The following is a 27278-nucleotide window of genomic DNA, read 5'->3' as shown; positions in this document are numbered from 1 at the left end:
GCTCGGCTCTCCGCTAGGAGGCCCCGCTCTATTACTCGGCTGTCTCCAGCTGCGCGTGCGCAGGCCAAGCGGTGGATGTGATTGGCCGGAGGAGACGGCGCGCGGTTCCCGCATGTGCAAGCTTGTGGCGCGCCGGGGGTATCCCGGGCGCCGGGTTTCTTTCCTGGGCGCCTCCGGGACCCAGGGCCAGCCGGGGCCTTCGTGTGCGCAGGCCCGGGGCCGGCGACGGCCGCTCCTTCCGTTCGGCCGCCAGCCCGATGGAAGAGCCTCCCGGGAAGCCCCTCAGCTGTGAGGAGAAGGAAAAGGTGCCCTGGGTGTGCGGGAAGGGTTGACTCGGAACTGACTCCTTGCCTAGGATTTCACCGTCCGGGGTTGGCAGTGACCTCTGACCTACGCTCTTTGGACTCAGCGGGCACCGGGAATGAAAATATGAAGGGTCCTGTGCTCATGTGGAGGCATTTAAAGAACAAGTTTTCTTACAGCAGTGATGCATAAATACGAAACGTAAAATTCTGGATAAAGCCAAAGTGCCCTTTGACATTCTCCCCACCCCCACACACTCTTTTCAATCTTGGCTTCTCCCACCCGCTCCCTTAAGTAGATCTCTAAACAGCTTGATGCTTCAGATCTTTTCGCGCGTGTATGTGTGTGTGGTGGACGGAGGTGGGGGATTTGGAAGGTTGTGGTTATATTCCCTAACTACCAAAAAGTAGTGTGTATTTTTTGTTCACAAATAGTATGAGCTGAATGGTTCTGCAACTTACATTTTACTTCTCCAGGTTTCATCCATGTTATTTCATGTTAACCTACGTTACTTTTTTAAAGTTCTATATAGTGTTATGTATTGTGGAAGTGCCATCTTTTCATTAGCCATTACTCTGCTGAGAGACTTTTAGGTTGTTTCCAGCTTTTGCTTCTACAGCAGTGCTGCTCTGACCAGTCCTTACCCATGCCACCTTGTGCTCCTGCTGATGATGTTAGCCTGAACGTATCTGTGCTGGCTGTTCCAGGCATCGTGCTAGACTCCTCATTCACATTAGCTCATCAGTCCTCTTATCCCAGCCTACCTTTCCGCGAGGGTGAGATAGGTCATTTACAAGTCAACAAGATAGTTCTTAAATGTTGATAAGGTTGGTGATAAAGAGGACCGACCCTGTGAGAAGCAAACTAGCATAGAGATTAAGAGCACAGATTGTAGAATTCAACTACCTGGGTTTGGATCATGCCATTGATAAATTGTGTGATCTTGGACAAATTGCTTTCCCTCTGATCTTCCCAAAGCTAGCTCCTTCCTCCTTCGGGGCTGGGCTCGAAAGAAAGTCCTCAGAAATGCCTCTCTGGCCACCCTACCTAAAGTAGCTCAGGCACTCACATCTCCCTGTTGATCTGGGTATTGATTACCATGTGATATCATCTTGTCTGGGTATTTGTTTTCTTGTTAATTATCAGTAGCCCTAACTTGTGTGTAAGCTTGACAACTCTAGTTCTAGCATCTGAGACCATAATTTAGAGTGGTTATCAGTTATTGTTCCAGGGACTACAGATACCTGGACTATTAACTGACAAGAGATTCATTTGTTTGATGAATGTCTGAGGATGACAGCTCCGGCTACCTTAAGGGATCTCACAATGGAGGGAAACAGAAGGAAATAGACAGCATAGTATATAATAAGTATTGTGATAAAGGAAGCACAGTGGAGAGGTGGAATGTACCACCTGGATTTCAGGAAAGACCTAGAAGTCTACCCTGGCGGAATAAAATGTAAGTTGAGGCTTGAGGAATCAGTAGGACTTAGCAAAATAAGTTGGGGAGGAAATGCTCCAGGTGGTAGGAACAGTTTAGGTAAATGTGCTTAGGTATTGGAGAGCTTGGTGCTTTGTGAGAACTGAAAGTAGTGTGGGCACCTGCTACTCCCTCCTCTGTCTATTGCTGAGGGACCTGCTAAGCACTGCTTATTTGGGTCTGACAGGCACTGTGTCCACTCTCTCTGACTTTTCTTTCTACCTACTCAGTATCGTTTGCTGTTTTTCTTCTTCCAGTTGAAGGAAAAATTAGCATTCTTGAAAAGGGAATACAGCAAGACACTGGCCCGCCTTCAGGTGAGTGAATCTTACTCTCTCAAACTGAGGTATTGTAGGATGAACTATATACAAACAATTCTTCGTAATAATAAAGCTTTAAAAAAATACTTCTTTTTCTTAAATTTGTTCCTTGAGCTGCTTTTGTTTTCTCTAGCGTGCCCAAAGAGCTGAGAAGGTTAAGAATTCTATTAAAAAAACAGTGGAAGAACATGATTGCTTGCTCCAGCAGGAAATTTCACCACAGCTAAACCACTCAGGTAAAGCTAGGCCATTTACTTATGCTTGCTTTATTATTCATTTTCCAGGTGTATTTGGTTGTGGTTTTTTTTTTTTTTATAACCAAAAGATAGAACAAGCAATAGAGTCTTTTTAAAGTGTATATATATATATATAATTCAGTGGTTCATTGTATACTCACAATATTGTGCAAACCATCATCATCTAATTCCAGAATTTTTACCACCCTGAAAAGAAACCCTGTACCCATCTTACTGCCAAACCCTGGAAACCACTAATCTACTTTCTGCCTCTGTGGATTTACCTATTCTGGACATTCCATATGAATGGAGCCATATAATATGTGATCTTTTGTGATTGACTTCTTTCACTTAGCATCATGTCTTCAACAGTCATCCCTCTGTACTTACATCCAAGCGTGCATCAGTACTTCACTTCTTTGTGCAGCTGAATACTATTCCATTGGATAGATGTACCACAATTTATATATCCATTCATCAGTTGATGGACATTTGGGTTGTTTCTACTTTTTAGTTATGAATTTTGGCCATTATGCTGCTATGAACATTCATATGCAAGTGTTTGTTGGGATGTATGTTTTCGGTTCTTTTGGGATTATACCTAGAAGTAGAAGTGCTGGGTCATATGGTGGTTCTCTCTTTAACCTTTTGAGAATCTGCCAAACTGTTTCCTGCAACATCAGTACCACTTTACGTTCCTACCACGATGCGCAAGGGTTCCAGTTTCTGCACATCCTCACCAGTACTTGTCATTTTCCATTTTTAAAATTATAACCATCCTGGTTGATGTGAAGTGATATCTAATTATGGCTTTGATTTGCACATCCTAGTGACTAATGATATTGAGCATCTTTTCATGTGCTTATTGGCCACTTGTATATCTTATTCAGAGAAATATCTATTCAAGTCCTTTGCCAATATTTTAATTAGGTTATTTGCCTTTTTATTGTTGAGTTGTAAGTGTTCTTAATATATTCTAGCTATTAGATCCTTATCATATACGTTGTAAAGATTTTTCCCATCCTGTGAGCGGTGAACTATTCTTTTGGTTGGATTGTTTGTTTAGTTGCTCTTTCCCCTCTCAACTTTTAGAAATTATATTTATTGTGTAAATATTGGAAAGATGATTTTTTAAAAAAATAAGCATTTATATATGTACAGAGAAAAAAGTCTGGCCAGAAGTATTCTAAAAAATAATGATCATTACTCATGTTAATAGGTATTTATAATCACAAAATTGGAGGTTATTAAAATTACTTGAGCAAAAAAAAAAAAGGACATGAAATAAAAATTTAGGTGAGATGGTAGGGGGAATGGGAAGGTGTTGTTCAAAGGGTACAGAGTTTCAGTTATACAGAATGAATAAGTCCTGCAGCTTTGATTACAGCATGGAAATAGTAGTTAATAATACTGTGTCATATACTTGAAATTTGGTAGGAGAACTGATCTTAAGTGTCCCCTCCACACACGTACACACACAAAATCATAACTATGTGAAATGATGTATATATATATTATATATATATATTTTAAGATCTATTTATTTGAGAGAGAGAGAGAGTGTGGGGATGAGGGGCAGAGTGAGAGGGAGAGAATCCCAAGCAGACTTCCACTGAGCACTGAGCCTGACACAGGGCTTGATCCTACACCCTGAGATCATGACCTGAGTGAACATCAGGAGTCAGATGCTTAACCGACTGCACCACCCAAAAATGATGGATATTTTAATTAGCTTGATTGTGGTAATATTTCACAGTGTATACCTATATGAAAACATCTCATTGTATAACTTAAATATGTACAATTTTATTTGTCAATTGTACCTCAGTAAAGCTGGAGAAAAAAACTAAGAAAGATGATTGCAATAAAGAATAAATTATCTTTTAGTTTAAAATCATTTTTTCCAGCATAATTCTGTTTTTTACATTTACTTAAAATTATAAGTGTATTAGAATATTAGAAATTTGAACTTTGATCTGCCTGAATGAAATACCATTGACTCTTTCATATAAATAGTATTTTTATATAATATTTAAAAATAAATAATGGGATATTTTTTGCTTCATTTAAAAGGAAATTATTTAATTATATAATTTTTTTCTCAGAACCTAAAAATAAAGTATCTCCTTGTGACACATTACAAATCAGCACCCATCTGGATGAAGAAACTGGAGAAAAGACACCCATCACACTTGACTTTGAGCCTGAGTCCTTCAACCCTGGACATGGCCCTGTGGAGGAATTACATATACAAAGAACAGGTGATAGCCAAGAACATTTTCCCTACCAGGCCAGTGGCTCTGAGAAAAGGCAGAGTGAGCTGCCAGGGAGAAGAAAAAAGCAGCAGAAGAGAACATACACTGCACAGGCAAGAGAATCTTTCTTGGATGCGGATTCACTCATACTTTCTGGAAAAAGACTAAAGGAACAGGAGGAAATCAATAGAGAAAATCCTAGAACACCTGTAAATGAAAGAACTTGTCTTTCAAGTTCTGCATCTGACATCCCTGGTTCTCCAGCACCAGCGACAGAAACTAATGCAAGAGGTGTATTAATTCCACCAACTGCCAAACCACAAAGAGGTGTCGATGCACTTGTAAGAGGGAATAATTTCCCCGGGATGCCTACGCTTGCTTCATTTACTCTGTCAAATAGCAGTAGCGGTCCGCACCTTGAACATAAGCCTCCTAAAGGTGACTGTGAACTCACTACTCACAATCTGAAAAACATTAACCCTGCTTCACCTGTAGACCTAGAGGCACAAGGCAAAAAAATGACGGTCTGTACAGATAACCCAGAGGTAAACAAAGCTGTAAGTGCAAGTGGCCAGCTGCCTAGAAGTCCTGACTTAGAGGCAGATAATTCATACTCTATAAATAAACTCACTTATGATAACTTATCAGCCAGTGAAAGCCAAAACTTAAAAGGACAGAATCACACAGAGAAGTCTTTAACATCTCTCCATAACACTCCTGATGGTAGAAATGAAAGTCTTCAGGAAAATGAGGTTGTAAGTCAATCTAAGAGTCTTAGCCCAGAAGTAATCTCTCCTGCTTCTGCAGAAAATCAAACACATTCTTGTACAATGCTCGAAGGCCTTCTATTTCCCGCAGAATATTATGTTAGAACGACACGACGCATGTCAAATTGCCAGAGGAAGGTAGCCCTGGAGGCTGTAATTCACAGTCATTTGGGTGTCAGAAAGAAAGGGTTTAAAAATAAAAATAAGGAAGCAACTAAAAATTTAAACCTTTGCAGTGAAGAAACTGACCAGAGTGAAATTAGAACATCTGACACATGCATAGGACAACCAAGTTCAAGAAGACGTCAGAAAGGTCTCTCGTTAACTGAAGTCAACTCTCCCACCGGGCCCACTAAAGATAACCTTCCCAGGAAGGCAGTTACGCAGCCATCTGGTAGAAGACACGGAGGAAAAAGAAAGTCAGTCTCCCCGCCTGTATTGGATCATCATGAACTACTTTTGCCAACTCCTGGCACAGCAGGTGTTAATAGATCCAAAGAAGAAGTCACCCTACACAAAGATGAGAATGAAAAAGCAATTAGTCATGGTAAGAAGAAAATTAAAGGTAAATCAAGGTATGGTTGATGATGGTAGCCAATACTTACTATGTGCCTGGTACTTTTTTTTTTTTTTTAATTTATGAGAGGGAGAATGGGGGGAGTAGCAGAGGGAGGACCCTGAGATCATGACCTGAGCCAAAGCCAAGAGTCGGATGCTTAACTGACTGAGCCACCCAGGTGCCCTGTGCCTGCTACTTTCTAAATGTTGTGCAGATATTAACTCCTTGAATCATCACAGCAAGCCTATATGAGGTAGAATCTATTTTTAGCCTCACTTTACAGACCTACAGGAAACTAAGGCACAAGGAGACTAAAGTGATTAATTCATTCAGGTGACAGAGCCAGGACTCAAACCTGGCTATGTGGTACCAGAATCTACGAATGTGGTTGAAAAGTTGATATTGAAAAGGAAAATATATTAGATACTCACCTAAATTAGTATTTATTCATACAGCACAACCTATCCATAGAGAAAAGTTATGACCTACAGAGGAAGTGTTTTTGAGGTAAAACGTGAAATGTGTGTCAGCGTGTGAGTCCACTAACAAACTCTCTTAGGAATGACTGTGTAGGGGCACCTGGCTGGCTTAGTCCATAGAGCATGAGACTCTTGATCTCAGAGCTGTGAGTTTGAGCCTCATGTTGGGTGTAGAGATTACCTAAAAATCTTTTTTTTTTTTAAGATTTTATTTATTTATTTGACAGAGACAGAGCAGGAACACAAGCAGGAGGAGTGGGGGAGGGAGAAGCAGGCCTACTGCTGAGCAGGAAGCCCGATGAGGGGCTCGATTCCAGGACCCTGGGACCTTGACCTGAGCCGAAGGCGGTTGCTTAACCACTGAGCCACCCAGGCGCCCAAAAATAAAAATCTTAAAAAAAAGAAAAGGAATAACTGTGTAGTAAAATGCAGTACGTCTGAGCAACTTTTTTGGGTAAAAAAAAAAAAAAATCTTAAAAAAAAAAAAACATCTACTATAGGCTCTCTCAGGTCTGTGGGACACAAGATTTTGGAGGATAGCAAATGATACAATTTAAATATCATTTACTCTGGAGTTCTCACATTTGATAAAGCAAGCATAACAACTAGATAATTCACTCTGGTTCTGTATTAGACATCAGCAAACTTTCTTACTGTAAAGGTCCAAATAGTTAATATAGTCTTTGTGCTCCATCACAGCTAGTCAAGTATAGTGGGAAGGTAGCCACAGACAATATATGAATGTGTTCCAATTAAAACTTTATTTACAAAAACAGGTTGCTGACTGTTCTATAGCATTTGGACACAGACTTTGGCCTATGGGCTCTAATTAATTAATTTTTAATTAAAAGACCGGGGCACCTGGGTGGCTCAGTTGTTAAGCATCTGCCTTCGGCTCAGGTCATGGTCCCAGGGTCCTGGGATCGAGCCCCGTAGCGGGCTTCCTGCTCAGCGGGGGGCCTGCTTCTCCCCCTGCTCATATTCTCTCTCTATCTCTGTGTCTCGAATGAATAAGTTAAAAAAAAATTCTAAAAAAAAAAATTAAAAGACCATAATCATTATGACTTTTTATTGTCATCTTTAAGCCAACAAGAACACAAAGCAATCAGAATGTGGGGCAATCTAGTAATAAACTAGAAACACTTTTTTGTGTACTTTGAAATAATCTGTGGTGATTTTAGTATCTTGCTGCTACATTAAACATTTTTTTTTCTTGAGGTGACCTTCACATTACATAAAATTAACCATCTCGAAGCAAGTGAATAATTTACTGGCATTTAGTATATTCACAGGGTTGTGCCACCAGGACCCCTGCCTAGTTCCAAAACATGTTCATCACTCCAGAAGGAAACCCCATGTCCCTTAAGCAGTTCCTCCCCATTTCCTCTCCCGCCCCCAGCCCCTGGCAACCACCAATATGTATTCTAGCTTATGGGTTTACTTGTTTTGGATATTGCATATTAAAGGAATTAATACAATATGTGACTTTTTGTGTCTGGCTGCTTTCCCTTAGTTTATTTTCGAGATTCATCCATGTTGCAGCACGTATCTGTACCTCATCCTTTTTTTATGGCTGAATGATACCCGCTGTATGTATGTGCCACCGTTTATTCATTTATCAGTTGATGGATGCAGCTTTCCCCATCTTGGGCACTACTCCAGCTTCTGACACCCAAGCATGCTGTGACAAAGTGTCTACAGAGGCGGTTGGGCCAACTTGCCTACATTTTGAATCACGTAGAATGCCAGTTGCTGTAAGAGTAGTAAATTGCTCTGCTTGAAAAGGGGACTTGAGTTTTCTTCAGTCAGACGAACCAGCATTTTGTAAACTGTGCTCTGGGAGCCTGTTGGAATCATGTTTGATGGTTGGAATCATAGTTCTTTTAAGAGCAGAAAGGACTTTAGAGATTCTTAGTTTAGTTCCCTTAGGAGAGACCAGGGAAGAGGTAACAGTAGATCAATGGCAGAGCTGGGACTAGATACTGGTCTTCCTTCTCCCAGCTAATGCGGTCAGCACCATACTGTTTTGGTACTGCTAGTTAGCCACCACCCTATGCCTGGCTTTTGAACCATGCACTGAGGTTTCAGAGTCCTGGATGGGAAGAGTAATGAATATTTTGCACTGCCTTGGCGTTTAGACGCTCACACTCTGTTGGGTATTGGATACTTGTTGTTACTGTTGTTCCTTTCTATTTTAGGGAAGGAAGATCATTGTCAAAAAGAGGACTCCCTTCCTTCCAGAAATAATGCTTATCTAGCTTTGGATTCTGCTGCATTCAGGGCTTCATTTCAGGAGAATGAATTGCTAAGTTTAAAGCAACTGTCATCTTTTCTCAAAACCACAGACTTTCAGTTACCTGATGAAGTCTTTGGACCTCTTAAGCTTGAAAAACTGAAGTCCTGTTCAGAAAAACCAGTTGAGCCTTTTGTATCAAGCATGTATGGACAGATGCACCTTAAGGAGGGAAACTGTAGCATTTTGGAAGAACTGACTCCTCAACAAATCGATATTGAAACGGAGGACTTGGAAGAGGAAATTCTTGTTCTCCCGGGAAAAGCACAACCTAAAACGTCAAACCTAACAAGCCGGTCTCAGAAGGGCCTTTCTTCATCCATATTACTTTTCACGCCTTTAAATACTGGTGCCCCCGAGGATAAAAACGGGCCCACAGCAGATGTGTGCTCGCATGCTTTCCCCACCTTAGGCACTACTCCAGCTTTTGGCTCCCAAACTCACTGTGAAAAAGTGTGTGCAGAGGCTGTTGGGCCAACTTGCTCTACACCCCAACTTCCTCACTTAAAAGACAGTGATCAGAAACAACGCAACGGTTGGGCCAGCCCGTCAAAATCAGATTGCAGCCTTGTTGTGTCAGGGAGGGAAGGACAGCCTTCCTGTGACTGTGATTCTGGTCCCCAGGCAACACCTCTTCCCCCTGAGTCAGTCCCTCTCAAAGACAGTCAGCTGTGTGGAAATCCACACCTGGAGTCGTGGAAACAGTCCACCGAACAGGTACAGTCGGCTTCCCTGGTGAGGTTTTTTAAGAAGGAATGAAATATCCTAGTGAATTTGGACAGCATGTGACTTTCTTACACGTTGGCTTCTCAGTGTTTAAGAATAATTTAACATGTCTCTTTGATACGACTTCACTGTAACCATTAAGTTCACTTGGGGGAAGTCAAAATTAACATATTTTTAAAATAAAATTCCCTTTGTTATTAAGGAAGCAGGTGCATATGGAGTTTGGCTGCTGTGTCAGAGAAAATAATACATATCAAGTAGACATGATGATGAATGAGCAATGCAGGCAGACATCTATAAAGCCTAGATTAACGGTGTGACTTTTATTTCCACAGACTGAAGTAACTGACCTTCCTGCTTATGATAGCTTAAACCCAGGCCACCTTCAATTGGTTTCAAAGTTAAAGGTCAGAAGACTGTTCCCTTATAATGTGTCTTGTGTCTTACATGTAAAAAAAGTTAACTGCTAGGAATATTGGGAAGAATTTGATTCGTAATTTAACACTTAAACTTGGTGAAACAGATTCAGAAAAACATTTAAATTCTTTGTTTTTCACAATATTTAGCTGTATTTATGTTTTGAGATCTTCTCCAGAAGTTTATATGTCAAGCCATTCATTGCCAAGAACAACGTAAGCTAGGTAACTCAACTTTGTGTCTAACAAGGTAAGCTAGGTAACTCAACTTTGTATCTAAATTTAAACCAGGCATTTTTGACAGGGAGAAAGTCATTCATGACCCTCCTTTCCAAATGGTGTAGTGTTTCTAGAAGGAAATGGTGATTTATAAGAAAATGGGTAGCAGTTCTAGATTATAGTGAATGGCTAATTTTTCATATGCTATGTGATACAATATTTCTGAGAAATATAAGTTACAGTATTCTGTTAATGCTATTTTAGTAAATCCCAAGAAGTGGATTGGACCTGTGTCCTAATTAACTTCTTGTACATGGTGCTTGAAGTAGCGGTACAGAGCACGGTTTCCCAATCTCTGCACTCTGGACATCGTGGGCTGGATAATTCTTTGTTGCAGGGGCTGTCCTGTGCATTGTAGGACATTTAGCAGCAACCCTGCCTCTACCTGCTAGAGCCAATAGCACCCTGCCCCCAGTTATGATAACCCAAAATGTCTGCAGGTATTGCTAGATACCCACCAGGGAAAGGTTGCAAAACCCCTCCCAGCTGGGAACAATTGGTTGTAAAAGAAAGAGCTTGAAACCCACATAAACTTTCTGCCAGCTACTGGCTGTGTGACCTTGGACAAAGTGTTTACCCTCTGAGCCCCAGATTCCTTTTGTATAAAAGATACATAGTAATGGTCAAGCCTGTTCTTGAATCGGTTTTAATAACCTCATTTCTTAAAGAATCAACCATTTCATTTGTATTTTTCTAATTTGTAGGTAAAAAAGTTATTCTAATAATGTTTTTTGTCTGTGTGTATTCAGTTACACCTCTCTCCCCCTAGTCCCCATTTTCTCAAGTATTTTTTGCCTGCATCAAACTTAAAAGATTTTCCATTCTGTGGGTCTCCCCCAAAAACCTAGTTTTTGGTTGTATTGATTGCTAATTAGGTTTTTTTTTGGTTTCTTGTTTGATTTATTTCTGTTTTTACCCTAAACAGTTGCTTCTGTTTTTCATTGTGCTTACTTTCTTACTCTTTTACTAACTTCTTGAGCTGTTTTATTTTTTTTTTTTTTTGGTTTTTTGAATCAGTGCTTTTATGATTATAAATTTCTTTTGGCAATAACTACTTTGGCCATGCTCTGTGTGTTTGGATACACAGTTTTCTCCTTATTCATTTGGAAATACAGTTGACTCTTGAACAACATGGGTTTGAACTGCAGAGGCCCACTTACACGCAGCCTTTTTCTTTTTCAGTAAACACAGTACAGAATTGTAAATGTATATTCTCTACCTTATGATTTTCTTTATAACATTTTCTTTTCTCTATACTTTATTATATAGTATATAATACATATAACATGCCAAACATGTGTTGATTGACCGTTTATGTTATCAGTAAGGCTTCCTGTCAGTAGTAAGCTATTAGTAGTTAAGTTTTGGGGAAGTCAAAAGTTACATGCAGATTTTTGAGTATGTAGGAAGTCGGTGTGCCCAACCCCCACGTTGTTCAAGAGTCAACTGTAGTATGTTGTTTCAGTTTTATTCCCTCTTCAACCCATGGGTGGTTCATCAGGATGTTTCATTTCCAAATGGGCAAGTTCTTATGGGCTATATTTTGTGATTAAATCTGCATCTGTTCCATTCTGGAGCTACACCCTATACATTTTTAGATCTATCATGATAGAAGTGTGTGGGGGCAATTTTTTTAGTACATAAATTTTTTTTTTAAGATTTTATTTTTTGGGCGCCTGGGTGGCTCAGATGGTTAAGCGTCTGCCTTCGGCTCAGGTCATGATCCCAGGGTCCTGGGATCGAGTCCTGCATCGGGCTCCCTGCTCCTTGGGAGCCTGCTTCTCCCTCTGCTTCTCCCTCTCTCTCTCTCTCCCTCTCTCTCTCTCCTCCTCTGTCTCTCATGAATAAATAAATAAAAAAAAAAAGATTTTATTTTTGAGTAATCCCTCCACCCAACGTGGGGCTTGAACTTAAAACTCTGAGATCAAGAGTCACATGTTCCACCAACTAAGCCAGCCAGGCCCCCGCTCTTTCTTTTGACCTATAGAAAACTTTAATTACGTTTTACTTGGTGTTTAATCTTTATGACCCAACACTTTTCATACGTATTCTTTTCAGAAACAGACCCCAAGTATCACCTTAATGTAACTGTTGTTGCTGTTATTTCAGAACCCTTCCGGTTCCTGTTCGGTGGATGTGAGTGCCATGTGGTGGGAAAGAGCAGGTTTCAAAGAGCCATGTATCATAACTGCCTGTGAATACGTAGTTTCTCTTTGGAAACCTCTCAATACTTGGCAATGGGAAAAACTTTATTCCTGGCACTTCACAGAGGTAAGTCAGAATCTTAGAGCTGAGAGCGGTCTTTACAAGCATTTACATAGTAATATAGATGGGCAACTACCGAAAATGGGACCCACGACCACGCAAGACAGAACTGAGGTGAGTCATGCTTCCCACCATTTCATTATGAAAATTTTCAAACATAGAGAAAAGTTGTACAGTAAGCACCATATACCCACCGTGTACACCATGTAGATTACAATGAACCTTGTGCTTTGTTTATTTTATCACGTTTTTTGAGAAAGGGATTTTTATGCCGGATGTGTTGGAGAAGCTTGGAATTTTGTGTCTTTTCTGACTCTAAACTTGCTGATACCTGTGTTCCTTACCCCTCACCAAAGCATTGTTCCTGCTTCTTTTCTTTATGTATTTTCTTCTAGTCCTTGTCCACCTTCATACGTATCTTACATGCTTGCAATCCTGGTGTGCTTAAAATCTTTAAATCTGCCTTTTCTCAACCTATGAACATTTTCCATGTTTCTGTATAGACTTCATACTCCATTTTGAATTTATTTTTTTACCTTTATGGAAGTATGATTGGCAGAATTGTATTTAAGGTGTATAATGTGATGATTTATATTTTATACACTCTGAAAGGACTCCCATAGTCAAGTTCATTAACCTGCATCAGCTTGGGACGCCTGGGTGGTGCAGTCGGTTAAGTGCCTGACTCTTGGTTTCAGCTCAGGCTGTGATATCAGGGTCTGCATTCAGCACAATCTGCTTGGATTCTCACTCTCTCTCTGCCCCTCCCCACCCCACGTACTCTCCCTCTCTTTCTCTAAATAAATAAAAATAAACAACAAAAAAGCATGTATCAGCTCACATAGTTTTGGGGGGTTTTTTGTTTGCTTTTTTTTTTGTTTTTTGGTGAGAATGCTTATGATCTACTCTTGGCAAATTTCATTGTTCTCCAGTATATCCACAGCTTCTGGCACCATGCTTTGCATAGTAGTGCTCAATAAATATTTATTTATGGGCACCTGGGTGGCTCAGTCGTTAAGCGTCTGCCTTCGGCTCAGGTCATGATCCCAGGGTCCTGGGATCGAGTCCCACATCGGGCTGCCTGCTCAGCGGGAAGCCTGCTTCTCCCTCTCCCACTCCCCCTGCTTGTGTTCCTGCTCTTGCAGGAGCAAGGAATAAATAAATAAAATGTTTTTTAAAAAATAAATAAATATTTATTTATGTGAATAAACTTATTTTAAGATTTTCTTTTGAGAGAGAGAGAGAGAGAGAAAAAACGTGGGGGGGAGGGGCAGAGAGAGAGAAGCAGGCTCCCAGCTGAGCAGAGAGCTCTACAGGGGGCTTGATTCCAAGAACCTGAGCCGAAGGCAGACACTTAACCAACTGAGCCACCCAGGTGCCCCTTGAGTAAACTTTTTTTTTTAAGATTTTATTTATTTGACAGAGAGAGACACAGCAGGAGAGGGAACACAAGCAGCGGGAGTGGGAGAGGGAGAAGCAGGCTTCCCGCGGAGCAGGGAGCCTGACGTGGGGCTCGATCCCAGGACCCTGGGCTCATGACCTGAGCCGAAGGCAGACGCTTAACGACTGAGCCACCCAGGTGCCCTGAGTAAACTTACTTTAAGTGGCTGCACAATGTTCCATTTGTCCACATGGCAGAATTTATTTAATTATTCCTTTATTGTTAGAAGTGTAGATTGTATTAAATGCTACTATACACACGGTTTTGCATAAGTTTATTTAGATTTACAGCTTATAGAAAGAGGGTGCCTGCTGAACTTTCTCATATTTGTTTGATATTTGAAACTATCCTGATGCAATGAGAATAGAAAAGAAATGTGACAAATTTTGGAAAATTTAGATTAATTAAAAATGGAACAACCAAGTATAATTTTTGGCTTTTTTAATTTTATTTAGGTTCCAGTATTACAGATAGTTCCAGTGCCTGATGTTTGTAATCTCGTGTGTGTGGCTTTGGGAAATTTGGAAATCAGAGAAATCAGGTATATAATTCTCAAGGAGTAGTTTTTTCTTTTCTCTTTCTCTTTGTCTCTGTCAGCTTGTTTTGAGTGCAAGTTATAACCTAGGCTTGAATTTTAGAATCTTAATTTAGGGACACCTGGCTGGCTCAGTCGGTAGAGCATGCAACTTTTGATCTCAGGGTTGTGGGTTCAAGCCCCATGTTGGGTATAGAGATTATTTAAAAATAAAATCGTAAAAAAAAAAAAAAATCTAAATTTAGATCCACGAGAGATTTTTAAAAAAACAAAAACAAAAACAAACCCTGTCAATGGAATGATATCCCTGACTGAAGTTTCCATTTAAAATTGGAACTTCAGGGCGCCTGGGTGGCTTAGTTGGTTAAGTTCTGACTCTTGATTTCAGCTCAGGTCATGATCTCAGAATCATGAGATCAAACCCTGCATTGGGCTCTGTGCTGGGCGTGGAGCCTGCTTAAGATTCTCCCTTCTTCTCCCTTTGCTTTTTCCCCCTTTCTAAAAAAATAATAATAAATAAAAATAAATTGGACCTTAGTCCTTTCATATTGAAGGCTTACTTCTGACTTCTGCACATTTTCCTTTATACTTGGTTTTAGGGCATTACTTTGTTCCTCTGATGGTAAACGTGAAAAGCAAGTACTACTGAGTTCTGGAAATATAAAAGCTGTGCTTGGCCTGACAGAGAGGAGGCTAGTCAGCAGCAGTGGGACCCTTTGTGACCAACAAGTAGAAATCATGACATTTGCAGAAGATGGAGGGTAAGATGGTTGGTTTTATTTATTAAAGAATGCTTTTATCCCGGGCTTTCAGAGAAAGATCACTAGCCTCTTGTTTTTCTGGGCTGTAGGTGTTGTATACCAGGTTCTGCCTCAACACTAGGCTGTATCATGAAAGCAGTTTAGAGAAGGGGAAGCTCGATTTAGCAGGAGGGAAGGCAGTGGAGTGGAGAGGCTCAGCAAACGTAGTTCATTCTTTCTTCAGTCTTCTTTGAAATCTGTGTCTACGCCTTAAATATCACAAATGTCTCAGGATCCTAGACTCTTTTCTTGTTCCGCACTTGGTTTCCATTGCTCCAATTACCATCTAGATCCTGACTCTTGCAAATGTATATTTCTAGCTCTGAGCTCTTTCTCAGCCTCTAGACCTGCCTATCTATTAGACATCTTGTGGGTACTTCAGATTCAACATGTTGAAAATGGAACTCATAGCATCTTCTATGTCTCTTATATGCTTGTTACACTTTATTGTAGTTATTTATCTGTCTTTTGTAATAACACAGGGCATGGACTTTGTCTTATTTATTCCTGACCCATTGTAGTAATCTAGGCAAGAGACAAATAATTGCTTGCTTAAATTAGCAAAGTATTAATGGAGACGAGGAGAAGCAGACAGATTTGAGAAAGAGGAGACTAAAATCATTAGGGCTTGCTGACTGAGTAGGTAGAGAGAAAGGAAAGAGAGTAATGTCCAGGTTTCTGTGTTTGTCACTGGGTAGACAGTGGTACAATTTGCTGAGATAGAAATGCAGAAAGAAACACAAGGTTTAAACTGAGAGCTGGCAAGTTTAATTTTGGATATGATGAATTTGAGGTGCTTGCAAATATATCCAGGTAGGTAATATGAAAGTAATATATGTTCATTGTAGAAAGTTTAGAATACACGTTTTATAGTTGAAATTTTTTTTGGTATTAGATTAGTGTGTATTATGCATAGTTCAGTAATATGTACAAGGGCTGCTTAGAAACTGCTTTGGTACAAAGTGCTGATTTTTAATACTGTTTTAAATGCAGAAGCAAAGAAAAACGATTTTTGATGTCCCCTGAAGAGACTGTACTAACTTTTGCCCAGGTCCAAGGGATGCAGGAAGCTCTGCTTGGTACCACTATGATGAACAACATTGTTATTTGGTAAGCTTTCTCTCGAGGTCCTCCATTTCCTCATCTGTTAATATACCTATAATTTCACAGGGTTGTTAATATTAGATAAGAGACTCTATAAATATAATTGTGTTTTGGGGCACCTGGGTGGCTCAGTCGGTTAAGCGCCCAACTCTTTTTTTTTTTTTTAAGATTTTATTTATTTATTTGACAGAGAGAGACACAGCAAGAGAGGGAACACAAGCAGGGGGAGCGGGAGAGGGAGAAGCAGGCTTCCCGCTGAGCAGGGAGCCCGACATGGGGCTCGACCCCAGGACCCTGGGATCATGACCTGAGCCGAAGGCAGACGCTTAACGACTGAGCCACCTGGGTGCCCCTAAGCACCCAACTCTTGATCTCAGCTCAGGTCTTGATCTCAGGGTCATGAGTTCAAGCCCCGCTTTGGGCTCCACGCCCAGTATGGAGCCTACTTTAAAAAATAAAAAAGATTGTGTTTTTGTTTGTTTGTTTTTTACTGTCAGAAGACATATACTTGTCTCAAGAACAACATATTAATTCAGACATTGTGAAAAAGATCAGTCTGAGTAGACTATTTTAAAATAAATGAAATTTTACTCTTGTCAGAAAGGTACAATTGTTTCTGCTTCTGGTTAATGGCTTTTATCAGGCCAACTCTCTTACCTCAAATAAGTATAAACTCTGAACAAAGTATAAAAGACAACTAAAGGCACTGGGGAGTGAGAAAAAGAAGAAAGATACTGGAGAGGGTTCAACAGGAAATATCAGCGGGCAAGTTTCTTATTCCTATGGCTTTTAGCTAGAAGGCTAGCCCTAGTCTGTGCACTGGGAGACTGAAAGCCTGATAGAAAACCTTCTGTCCTACTGGCTTAAAGAACAAAGGACAGAGTTCAGGGTGACCACAGTAGCTAGAAAGTAGGGAGAGAAATCCCCAAAAAGAGAGAGCCAGAGAATGAGCCTCAAATTCTGGCTCCAATATTTACCTAGTAATCTGGCTGGCCTTTAAACTACATGTGCCCAGGGCAGACTCAAAGCAGCCCAGGTAAGGCATAAAGAACTGAATTGGGTTTTCAGCATTTGGAATTTTAGTTGAGGCAAATTAACTGTTCACTAGGGGAAAACAATCAGTATTCTTCAGAGGAATCTAACAGAATCCAGAGTTTATGTGACACGTTCTTAATGTCTAGAATACAATCCAAAATTATAAAATATATGTGTTTAGAGGAACCAAATTAATTTGTAATAGAAAGACCAGAGTCATGGAGTCTCCAGCCACCTCTCTTTCCTGACCCAGGGAGAAACATACCCAACCAAAGGCACTTTTAAAGTTAATTTGTATTAGGAGTATAAGTTGGGTTTTGTTTTGTTTTCCCAGAAGCCCTCTCCTTTAACTGATTCCTTAGGGCCAGGATGGGTCTTGGTAAGAGGAAGTTGTGATATTAATGTCCTTGCTACCCTACCTCTTCTGCCCTGTCCAACCCTAACCCTCTAGTAATAAACCAGGAAAGGATGGTCCTTGCGAGAATCTTTATCCCCTCCCCACCAGGGAGCCTCTGAAATTTGACCATGTTCTAATCTGCCAGGAGACCCTGTTTACCGTCTAAAGCAGCAGATTTCCACTTCTGGCACTTTGCTCAGAGTTTGTGCATGGAGGTCTTATTTGAGGACAATATTCTTTACAAAAGTTGTCTTTTCTATTCTTTCTGCTATTTCAATTGTCTGGACCTTCATTATTTGGTTCCTGGACTATTAATCTAGTAATTGGTCTCCTTGCCATCAATCAATATCCCACATCCAGATCTTCTTTTATACTATTACTGTATTAACAACATCCTTTCTCCCACCCTCCCTGCTCTTCCCAAGAAATAAAACCCATACTTGTTTGCTTTCTTCAGCTTCCCTTTCCCCAACACTTTGGGGAAAAAATTTCTCTCCAGTCAGTCCGTAGTCCTTAGCTCCCAGTTTTCTTCCCATCCTTCAGTTCTCCCTTTTTTCTGATAGTAATCCTTTGGCATTAACATATAATGGATCACAACAGAATTTGAGGTTAGGGAGAGACCTCTCTACTTAGCTTCTAAGCTTAAGTATGAGTGTAAGCAGTATCTTCAGCCCCATAGCTGCCTTGAGCTCTGTTGTAATACCTCAGCCTTCACTGACATTCCCCTCTCTGAATTCATATTTCCCTTACTTTTTTTTTAAGTTTTTAAATATTGCCCTTATTTTTAACTTAGCATAGGCTAATTTGTATCATGGAAGTCTTTGAAGATAGGTATATATCTTCTGTCTATTCTCAGTGCCTGCCTTAGCTCTGTGTTTATAGATCATATTGTCTATCAAGAGCTATCATTTGCCTTTTGGGTTCTGTATACTTTTATATTTACACATACTAGTTGGTCACCTTCCCTATTTAACTGCTGATGTGTTAAATGTCTAAAGCGATTCATGTTATACTCAAGGTTCAAGTGGCGCTTTTAGAACCTCTTGCTGAAGGTCTCAATGTTTAATCTTAGTCAAGCTATATTAACTGAGCACTCATCTTTCAATCATTTAATAGATACTGAGTTTCTACTTAAATACCGCTTTCTATGAGAGATGTAGATATGAATCCTCATTCCAAGGCCTCTAAAGTCTAGTAAGTAAATAAGATTGCTTTACAATTCAAAGTGTACGATTTCAATACAATTCCCTTACAATTCAGACAAGGTCAAAGTGAGAGAAATTCAGACAGAGTGCTTTGGGACTTGGGGAAAGAGCAGTTACTAAATACAGAGCATGTACTAACCTCTGTAGGGGATAAACCCATTGTTGTTCCCAGCGAGGAAAACCTTGCATATGCACACGAGCATTTAGTTTTCCTTCTTCAGTTTTTATACACAGAACCTGCTCCACAGAAAGTTTGGATGTGCTTGTTGAATGAATACATTACACCCTGTTACAGTATATATTAAATTAAAAATGAGGCATATGGACAGTACTGTAGGGAAGTGGAGGAGAGGAGATTTCTGTGGGTTGGTGCAGACTGGGAGAAGTGAGAGAGTCTAGATTGAGCTGCCACTGGGAGGAGGCAGGACATAATCGAGGCTGTGAGGGAATGGAAGGGCATTGGTGGGTAACAGGAATGGGAATTGGTCAGTAATGGGGAGGGCGTTGGGAGGCTAGCTTGAGCAAAGGTGCAGAGCCAGGAATATGCATAGTGGGGGGAGCAGTGAGTAATGTAGTATTGCAGCACTAGATTCATGAGGATAATAAATACCACGAAAAAGAATGTGGACTCTTATCTTGAAGGTTTTTCATCAGTAGCATCCCAGGATAGAGCAATTATCAACATCACAAATGCTCAATAATGCCAAGGAGTGGTTCCAACAGACTTTTCTCCTTTAAATTCACCCTCCTTCTCTCTTTCATTTTTTACCCCACCTTTGTCTTCCTATTTCTCTTCATTATCTTGGTCTAGGTCTAGAGATAGAATTATAAATCTGTTTTAGGTATAGTCTCCTATCTAACCAAATTTGGTTTCCTGACCATTGTCTTCCATAGAAAATTTAGGCATAATAAGAAGTGTGACAAAAGCATAATGCAAGAGCCATACTGTGTGCCTGATTTCAATACCTAGTCAAATGAGATAAGGGAAAACTTTTCTCATGGAGTTTGGAGAGATTTATTTCTAGTAACATAGCAGATTCAATCTAAGGCTGAACTGTCAAGTTAAACTACTGGCAATGTTAATCAATAGTCCTTATTTTTAGCTAAATCTGTAACTAAACAAAACTAAGGTACCATGTCCCTTAGTTTCTCCCTTGGTCACCTCCTAAAGGATGCTGTGATAAATAAGAGAATATTATGTAAAAACCAGTTTGCTGGAAGAATGTTATCGGTTTATTCATTTTTGGTGTCTAAGGAATTTAAAAACTGGACAGCTCCTGAAAAAGATGCACATTGGTGATTCCTACCAAGCTTCAATCTGTCACAAAGCGTATTCTGAAATGGTAAGTAATCTATTGGGATCGCTTTTGTCTACTGTGTGTTGCTATTGGTCTCACTGAGTAAGAGCGGTAGCTTAGTAAGAGGTAATTAACAGACCCTTTCTGTTGCCTATTTCGTTCAAAATTGGCTAACAGTGTTTGTCCTTGCTTGAAATTCCTGGATGAAAATAAGTATTGGTATAATGTGACAGCTTGGTAAATTTTCTGGCTGTATGTCCTAAGAACAACATTTATATCTAGCTGTGAATTTGTACCAAGAAATATCATGCCTGTTACCAAACTTGTCTCCCAACCACATTGCCAATAAATGATGTATGATGTGACTGAATGCCCTCAGAGAGGGTGTTTAAATGGTCCTAGACATGTATGTCCCTTAGGCTTTAGTGTTCTCACATAGACATGAACACAGCTTCTCAGCCATTGTGTTAGTAGATGTAGCTTACGGTCTAGTATGGACATCTGAACAGGCTGAAGGCAGCTTCCCAGGAGTGAGGGGTAATTCTTAAGTACCAACCGTTGAGCCACAAGCAAAGGCAGTGTAACAGGTGGCTCCACGCTTGTATGGAAACTAACTTGCCCAGCCTCAGGGGCAGCCCTGTGCATATCAGCACCCCGGGCTTGGAATGCAGAGGACACACCTTTCCCTAGGATCTGTAGAATTGAACTCAGAAGTTGTGTGATCTTAGATAATCTGTCACATTATCTTTTGGCTAACTTTTTTCTTTCTTTTATTTTTTTTTACGATTTATTTATTTGAGAGAGAGAGTAGGAGGTGTGGAGGGGCAAAGAGAGGGAGAGAGAAACTTAAGCAGACTCCATGCTGAGCACGGAGCCTGACATGGGGCTCAATCTCTGAGATTGCGACCTGAGCTGAAACCAAGAGTCGGGCGCCTAACCGACTGTGCCACTGAGGTGCCCCTGTGGCTAACTTTTTTTTTTTTTAAGATTTATTTATTTATTTATTTGAGAGAGAGAGAATGAGAGAGAGCATGAGAGGGAAGAGGGTCAGAGGGAGAAGCAGACCCCCTGCTGAGCAGGGAGCCCGAGGTGGGACTCGATCCCCAGACTCCAGGATCATGACCTGAGCCGAAGGCAGTCGCTTAACCAACTGAGCCACCCAGGCGCCCTAACTTTTTTCATCTTTAAAATAAGAGGGTTGGTTTCATCTCTGGAATTATTACATTTCCGTACCAGGCATTTAAAATGACTTCATATCTTTGTTATTACAACATTAATACCTACCTGATCATCAAACATTTAACATAGAAATGTATGAGATAGTATGTAAAAGTTCTCCATGAAGCCAACCTCTGGAAATAAGCTAATATTTTAGTGCAGGGATTGGCAAACTTTGTAAAAAAAAAAAAAAAAGACCACGTGGTTAAAAAAAAAAGACCAGAAGGTAAATATCTTCAGGTCTGCAGGCCACATGGTCTTTGTTGCAGCTGCCCTGCCTCAGTGGCACCAAGTCTGCCGTAGACAAAATGAAGACACATGGGTGTGGCCATGTTCCCTGTAACCTTTTTGGACAATAAAACATTCCAGAACTTGAATTTCTTATGATTTTTTTCATGCATCACAAAATATTTTTCTTCTTTTTTCCTGCCATTTCAACATGCAGAAACCATTCTTAGCCCATGGGTCAGACAGAGATGAGCACTGAGCCAGATTTGGCTTGCGGGCCATCATTTGCCAAACCCTAGTTAAGTATATGGCATCGAGCCTTTTCTTGACTCGGGTTTCTAATTATAAAAGTAATTCATTCTCATTATAAAAATGCAGTCATTCTAGAAATGTACAAGGTAGAAATGAATGTTACTAATCCTAATATGGTTCTATAATTAATTTTCCCCATTTTACCCCCAAAGAGAATTACTTTCAATATCATACACATCTGTGTGATATGTATGTGTCCACACACCATAATGTTATTATGAGAACATGTCATTTGAAAGCCAGGAGAGATCTGTAACACATTTTCCTACGAGGACAACCATAGATGATGGTGTCTCTCTTTTTTTATTTTTTTAAGATTTTTATTTATTTATTTGACAGAGAGAGATACAGTGAGAGAGGGAACACAAGCAGGGGGAGTGGGAGAGGGAGAAGCAGGCCTCCCACCAAGCAGGGAGCCCGATGTGGGGCTCGATCCCAGGACCCTGAGATCATGACCTGAGCCGAAGGCAGACACTTAACGACTGAGCCACCCAGGCGCCCCGATGGTGTCTCTTTTTGGTCACTCTTACTCTGTAAGTGCAAATAGGCCATCTGCAGACTGGCCTAAAAATCCAGTCACCACTTACAAGATGATTTTTATGGGAAAATGTGTTCTGAGTTTTCAAAAACCAACTTATCAATGAATATCTGTAGTGTGACGACTCCCTCTGCATGTTTATATGCCCTCTTTCCCTATGACTGCGTTTTCCCAGATGGATGACATGAGATGTTAGTTGTATCTAAGGTGGAGGAAGTTAACAGGGCCGCTAGGTTCCCACCTGCAAGGCTGGCTGTGCCCTGTGCTAGAGATGCCAGAAGTCCCGCTCCATGATCATCTCAACAGTTTTTTTGCCCAAAAAAAAATATGAGCTAGTGATTAAATCTTGCATACTTAAGAGACTATTGATCATTCTTGTAATTCTTTGGTTTTGTCTCTGCCAACCCTTTCTTTTCCCTCTTGCTGATTTATTTGGTTATTAATTTTTCTCTTAAATTAGGGGCTTCTGTTTGTTGTTCTGAGCCATCCTTGTGCCAAAGAGAGTGAACCGCTGGGAAGCCCTGTATTTCAGCTGATCGTGATTAATCCTAAGACAAGCTTGAGTGTGGGCGTGGTGCTCTACTGTCTTCCTCAAGGGCAGGCTGGAAGGCAAGTGTGTGCTGCTCTTCACTGAGTGTGACATTTTGGAAGACACTTGTGCAAATACAAAAACCAGATACTTTTGTGTCACTTAGATGAATGGAAAACATGCAATACTGCAGAGCATTGTAAGAATGTTAAGAAGCAGGAAGAAGTATAAAGCTTAGTAGATCTGAGGCAAACCCCAGATTCCCTACATGCTGATCCCCACCAGTACGGAGTGGGATAGGTATTTTATGTGTATTCAAACCCTGTTTTTTCCCATAACAAAACCATTTTGAATACAAACAGTAATTAGTATTCTCTACAAAAATGTCCTTTTCATTAAACCTAAATTAAGAAAGTTTTAAGTGTTAACTTTAGGAAGGCATCTTTTCCTTTGAAAACGGACTGAGTCTCCATCATGTAAGGGATTGATATTTGTTGACTGATGAGAAAATCCACTTATCAGTGATACAGTTATTGGCATCCCAGGGGTTCTCTGAGTTATCTAAAGCTCTTCACAGCAACATCTGAACGTGTCATTTCCAGAGATCACCTTTATTATCGTTTGAAATTAGCAGCAAAGACTGAAAAATAGATCTAGTAGATCAAGATCACAAAGTGTAGCTTTAACAATTTACAAAGATAAGGAATCTTGATAGGTACAGTGCATGTTTTTTGTTGCTTTGAGTCTTGTGCAAAGTGTGCTGGATCAGTGTTCTCAAAGACAGCCTCTCTCCCTATGCACTTAGCCAGTGGTGGCATTTCTGCAAATGTTTTTAGCTCAACAGGAACGTCGTAACAATCATCTGCAGTACATGCTTACATATAGAACCTGTTTCTTTGGATTTGAAGAGAGAACTGTAGTCACTGGCCCAGAAATTGAGGATATAGAGAACTACTCGATCAAGCATTTCCTTCATCACTCTTCAAACCCATTCATTTATCAAGCCTTGGAACCTATCTGGTGCCCATAGTAGATAGTAGAGGGCACTACTGTTTCTCATCTTGTAGAAATAGGAGAAAACTAGAGATTACTGCTCAGTGTGCAAAATGCCATGAGGCTTGCAGTGTTTGTGAGCACAAAGGATGGAGGGGTACCTTAACTGACAGTGGAGGGCTGGGACAGACTGTCAGGGACAACTTTATGGAGTTTCAAAAGATGGGTTAGGAGTCAGCCACACAAAGTTGGGTGGGAGCCCAGGATAAAAAATATCTTTCAGGTCACTCAGAATATTCCCTGAGGGTTGACCATGGTCCCAGGCCCTCTCCAAGGTGCTGGGGGTGTAGCAGTGAGGAATAACAACTAATTTAAGCACTTCCGGTGTATTAGGTACTGTGCTGAGCTTTTTATATCAACTCCTATCATATGCCCTTTTCACTGATGAAGTTGAGGAACTTGCTCAGGGTCACACAGCTCTTGCTTTGTTAGAATTCAAACTCAGGCTGCTGACTGCAGAGCCCCTGTCTTAAAAAGACAACCAGGTTTCTGCTTTGTGATGTTTACATTTGGTAGGAGAGAGACCCACCAAATATGGAAATAGGATAATCTCACAAGTGAAAAGAAAACAGGTAATGCGATGGGGAACAGAGTACATGTGTACACTTCTGTAGACGGGAGATTGGGTCTGACCTTTCTACAGAGATGACAGGCCTGAAAGATGACAAAATCCCAGGCATGCTGAGCTAGCGTCTGCTAAAGGGAGGGCAGAGCAAGAGCAAAGACGCTGAGGTGGACTGAGTTTGGCCAGTTTGTGGAATCCTGGGGTGGCAAATAATAGGCATCATATGTACAGGTATTTTTGTTCCTATGGTTGCTTTGGGGAGCATGATTTTGGCTTAACAAAAAAAAAAAAATTCTTTCAATATGTGATTTCAGTGGTTTCTTCTCTGCTTGATAATTAGGTTCCTGGAAGGAGACGTGAAAGATCATTTTGCGGCCTCAGTACTGACTTCTGGAACGATTGCCATTTGGGACTTACTTCTAGATCATTGTACTGCTCTCCTCCCACCTGTCTCTGACCAGCATTGGTCTTTTGTTAAATGGTCAGGTATAGATTCTCATTTGCTGGCTGGACAAAAAGATGGAAATATATTTGTATACCGCTACTAATAAGATGAAAACACAGTGTTCTGGATTTTTTGACCAGTTAGTACTTTTTAGAGTTGTAACTGTAAAGAATATCTGGGTGACATTTAAAATAATTACTTGTATTCATTCAGACATTTTTTATTCTGATGGTAGTGGCACCACTGATTTTGAATGTTCATTTAGACTTACTTTGGGAGAAAGGATTTTAGGTTGATTTTTGTAATTCCTCACGTCTGCACATTTGCTTTTAAAAGTGTACATAAAGCTTCAGATATGAATAAATATTTATTTTGATATATTTTGCTTGGCTTATTTTTTTCCTATCCTTTTATAAGATCATTTTCAGAACAACTAGTTATTTTACAACTAGAATATTTAGTCAGTGATGCTTGCATAATAAGTAAATTTCAGTTAACTTAGGATACTAACATGCAATATACTTTTTATGCTATTTTTTTTTTAAGATTTTACTTATTTAGTTGACAGAGAGAGACACAGCGAGAGAGGGAACACAAGCATGGGGAGTGGGGGAGGGAGAAACAGGCACCCCTCTGTTACTTCTCTTTTACAATGTTCACTAGCATGGGTTTTGCTAACTTCATTATTTCTCTATGATACATGTGCATAAAAGATTTAGCTTTTTCTCCTACACTTGTTCTGTTCCCACTATCTCTAGCGTAAATGAGATATTTTTATTTGTTAGCACATCATAGATAATAGCTTTTCACAAAGATTTCATTTACCCAGGGATCCTGAGAAACATATCATCTATAAGATTGTTTTTTTTTATTTTTTTAAGATTTTTTATTTATTTGACAGAGAGAGACACAGCAAGAGAGGGAACACAAGCAGGGGGAGTGGGAGAGGGAGAAGCAGGCTTCCCGCTGAGCAGGGAGCCCGACGCGGGGCTCGATTCCAGGACCCTGGGACCATGACCTGAGCCAAAGGCAGATGCTTAACGACTGAGCCACCCAGGTGCCCCAAGATTGTTTTTTTTTTAAGATTTTATTTATTTATTTGAGAGAGAGAAAATGAGAGCATGAGAGGGAGGAGGGTCAGAGGGAGAAGCAGAACCCCACTGATCCCAGGACTCGAGGATCATGACCTGAGCCGAAGGCAGCCACCCAACCAACCGAGCCACCCAGGCACCCCTCATCTCTAAGATTTAAGAGTTAAGAAAACAGTAAAGGTAAGCAGTAATTCCACTTCAGTAACGGCTGAACAAACACTGAGCACATACTTGAAATAGTAGGTATGAAAATGATTGCTGTGAGGCTCAGCCCTTCAGAAGTACGCAGTCTAGCCCCTGGGTGGCTCAGTCAGTTAAGCGTCTGCCTTCGGCTCAGGTCATGATCCCAGGGTCCTGGGATCGAGCCCTGCATCGGGCTCCCTCCTCAGCGGGAGCCTGCTTCTCCCTCTGCCCCTCCCTCTGTGTGCTCTCTCTCTCTCTCTCTCAAATAAATAAATCTTTAAAAAAAAGAAGTACACAGTCTAGTGAGGGAGACCGTGACACAAAGCAATAAATACTGTGTTTTAAATTTGGAGGGTATATTCAGAGTGCTCAAATGATGGGCAGTTAGCCCAACATGGGGGAGTTCCAGAAAAGCTCCATGGAGGATGACAACTAGCCTAGTCTTGCAGGGTCAGTAGGCCAGAGCAGAAGCAAAGGATATTCCAGGCAGAAAGGACAGTATAGCATGAACTACAAACAACTCACTATTTCAAGAGAATGAATCATGCTGTGGGGAATGGAGTGACGAAGCGGGAAAGGTAGCCAGGGAGCTGGTGATGCCTGTTAACAAACCTGGACTTTATTCTGCACATGTAGGGACTGCTGAAGGGTTTGACCTTCAGTGATAAGCTCCCACTCTAGCAATACAGTGAATAGTGGATTTCCAGCAGACAAGAGTGGAGGCATGAAGATGACCAGAAGGGCCTCCTCTGCGGCAGGGACTGCAATGAAAGACCTGAACGGGAGAGAGATTTAGGAAGGAAAAGAAATGAGCAGGGCTAAGTGAATGCATGATTTGGGTAGGAGAGGAGGAGTCTTGAATTTCTGGCTTAGTGGGTAATGGTGTCAGCAGCTGAAACAGAACACACAAGGGGGAAGACAGC

General features: G+C 40.7%; 1 protein-coding gene and 1 non-coding gene across 3 annotated transcripts; both read left to right on the top strand.

Annotated features, from left to right (window-relative positions):
- The first annotated feature begins 125 nt into the window (after nucleotides 1–125).
- Nucleotides 126–25461, top strand: PALB2 (partner and localizer of BRCA2). Of its 2 annotated transcripts, XM_028090449.2 has the most exons (13): nucleotides 126–305; nucleotides 2041–2100; nucleotides 2237–2339; nucleotides 4445–5908; nucleotides 8598–9409; nucleotides 9754–9825; nucleotides 12223–12384; nucleotides 14275–14360; nucleotides 14954–15115; nucleotides 16148–16264; nucleotides 20151–20238; nucleotides 22950–23098; nucleotides 24977–25461. In XM_028090449.2, the coding sequence occupies exons 1-13, from the start codon at nucleotides 258–260 to the stop codon at nucleotides 25182–25184; spliced, it is 3531 nt and encodes a 1176-aa protein (XP_027946250.1). In that variant the 5' UTR covers nucleotides 126–257; the 3' UTR covers nucleotides 25185–25461. The 2 variants fall into 2 exon arrangements, with proteins under 2 accessions (XP_027946250.1, XP_027946252.1); XM_028090451.2 differs by lacking the exons at nucleotides 126–305; nucleotides 2041–2100; nucleotides 2237–2339; ... (1 more) ...; nucleotides 8598–9409; nucleotides 9754–9825 and adding an exon at nucleotides 10003–10084.
- TRNAK-UUU (transfer RNA lysine (anticodon UUU)) lies at nucleotides 14475–14547 on the top strand. Its single transcript has one exon. It is a non-coding gene; the product is annotated as a tRNA-Lys (tRNA).
- Nucleotides 25462–27278: the final 1817 nt, after the last annotated feature.

The sequence above is a fragment of the Eumetopias jubatus genome, unplaced genomic scaffold, assembly GCF_037043125.1.
Source record: "Eumetopias jubatus isolate StellerSeaLion01/CBP00866 unplaced genomic scaffold, mEumJub1_p1.0 scaffold_12, whole genome shotgun sequence".
NCBI lineage: Eukaryota > Metazoa > Chordata > Mammalia > Carnivora > Otariidae > Eumetopias > Eumetopias jubatus.
Note: the sequence above shows the minus strand (reverse complement) of the source record. Positions and strands in the feature narration are given on the sequence as shown.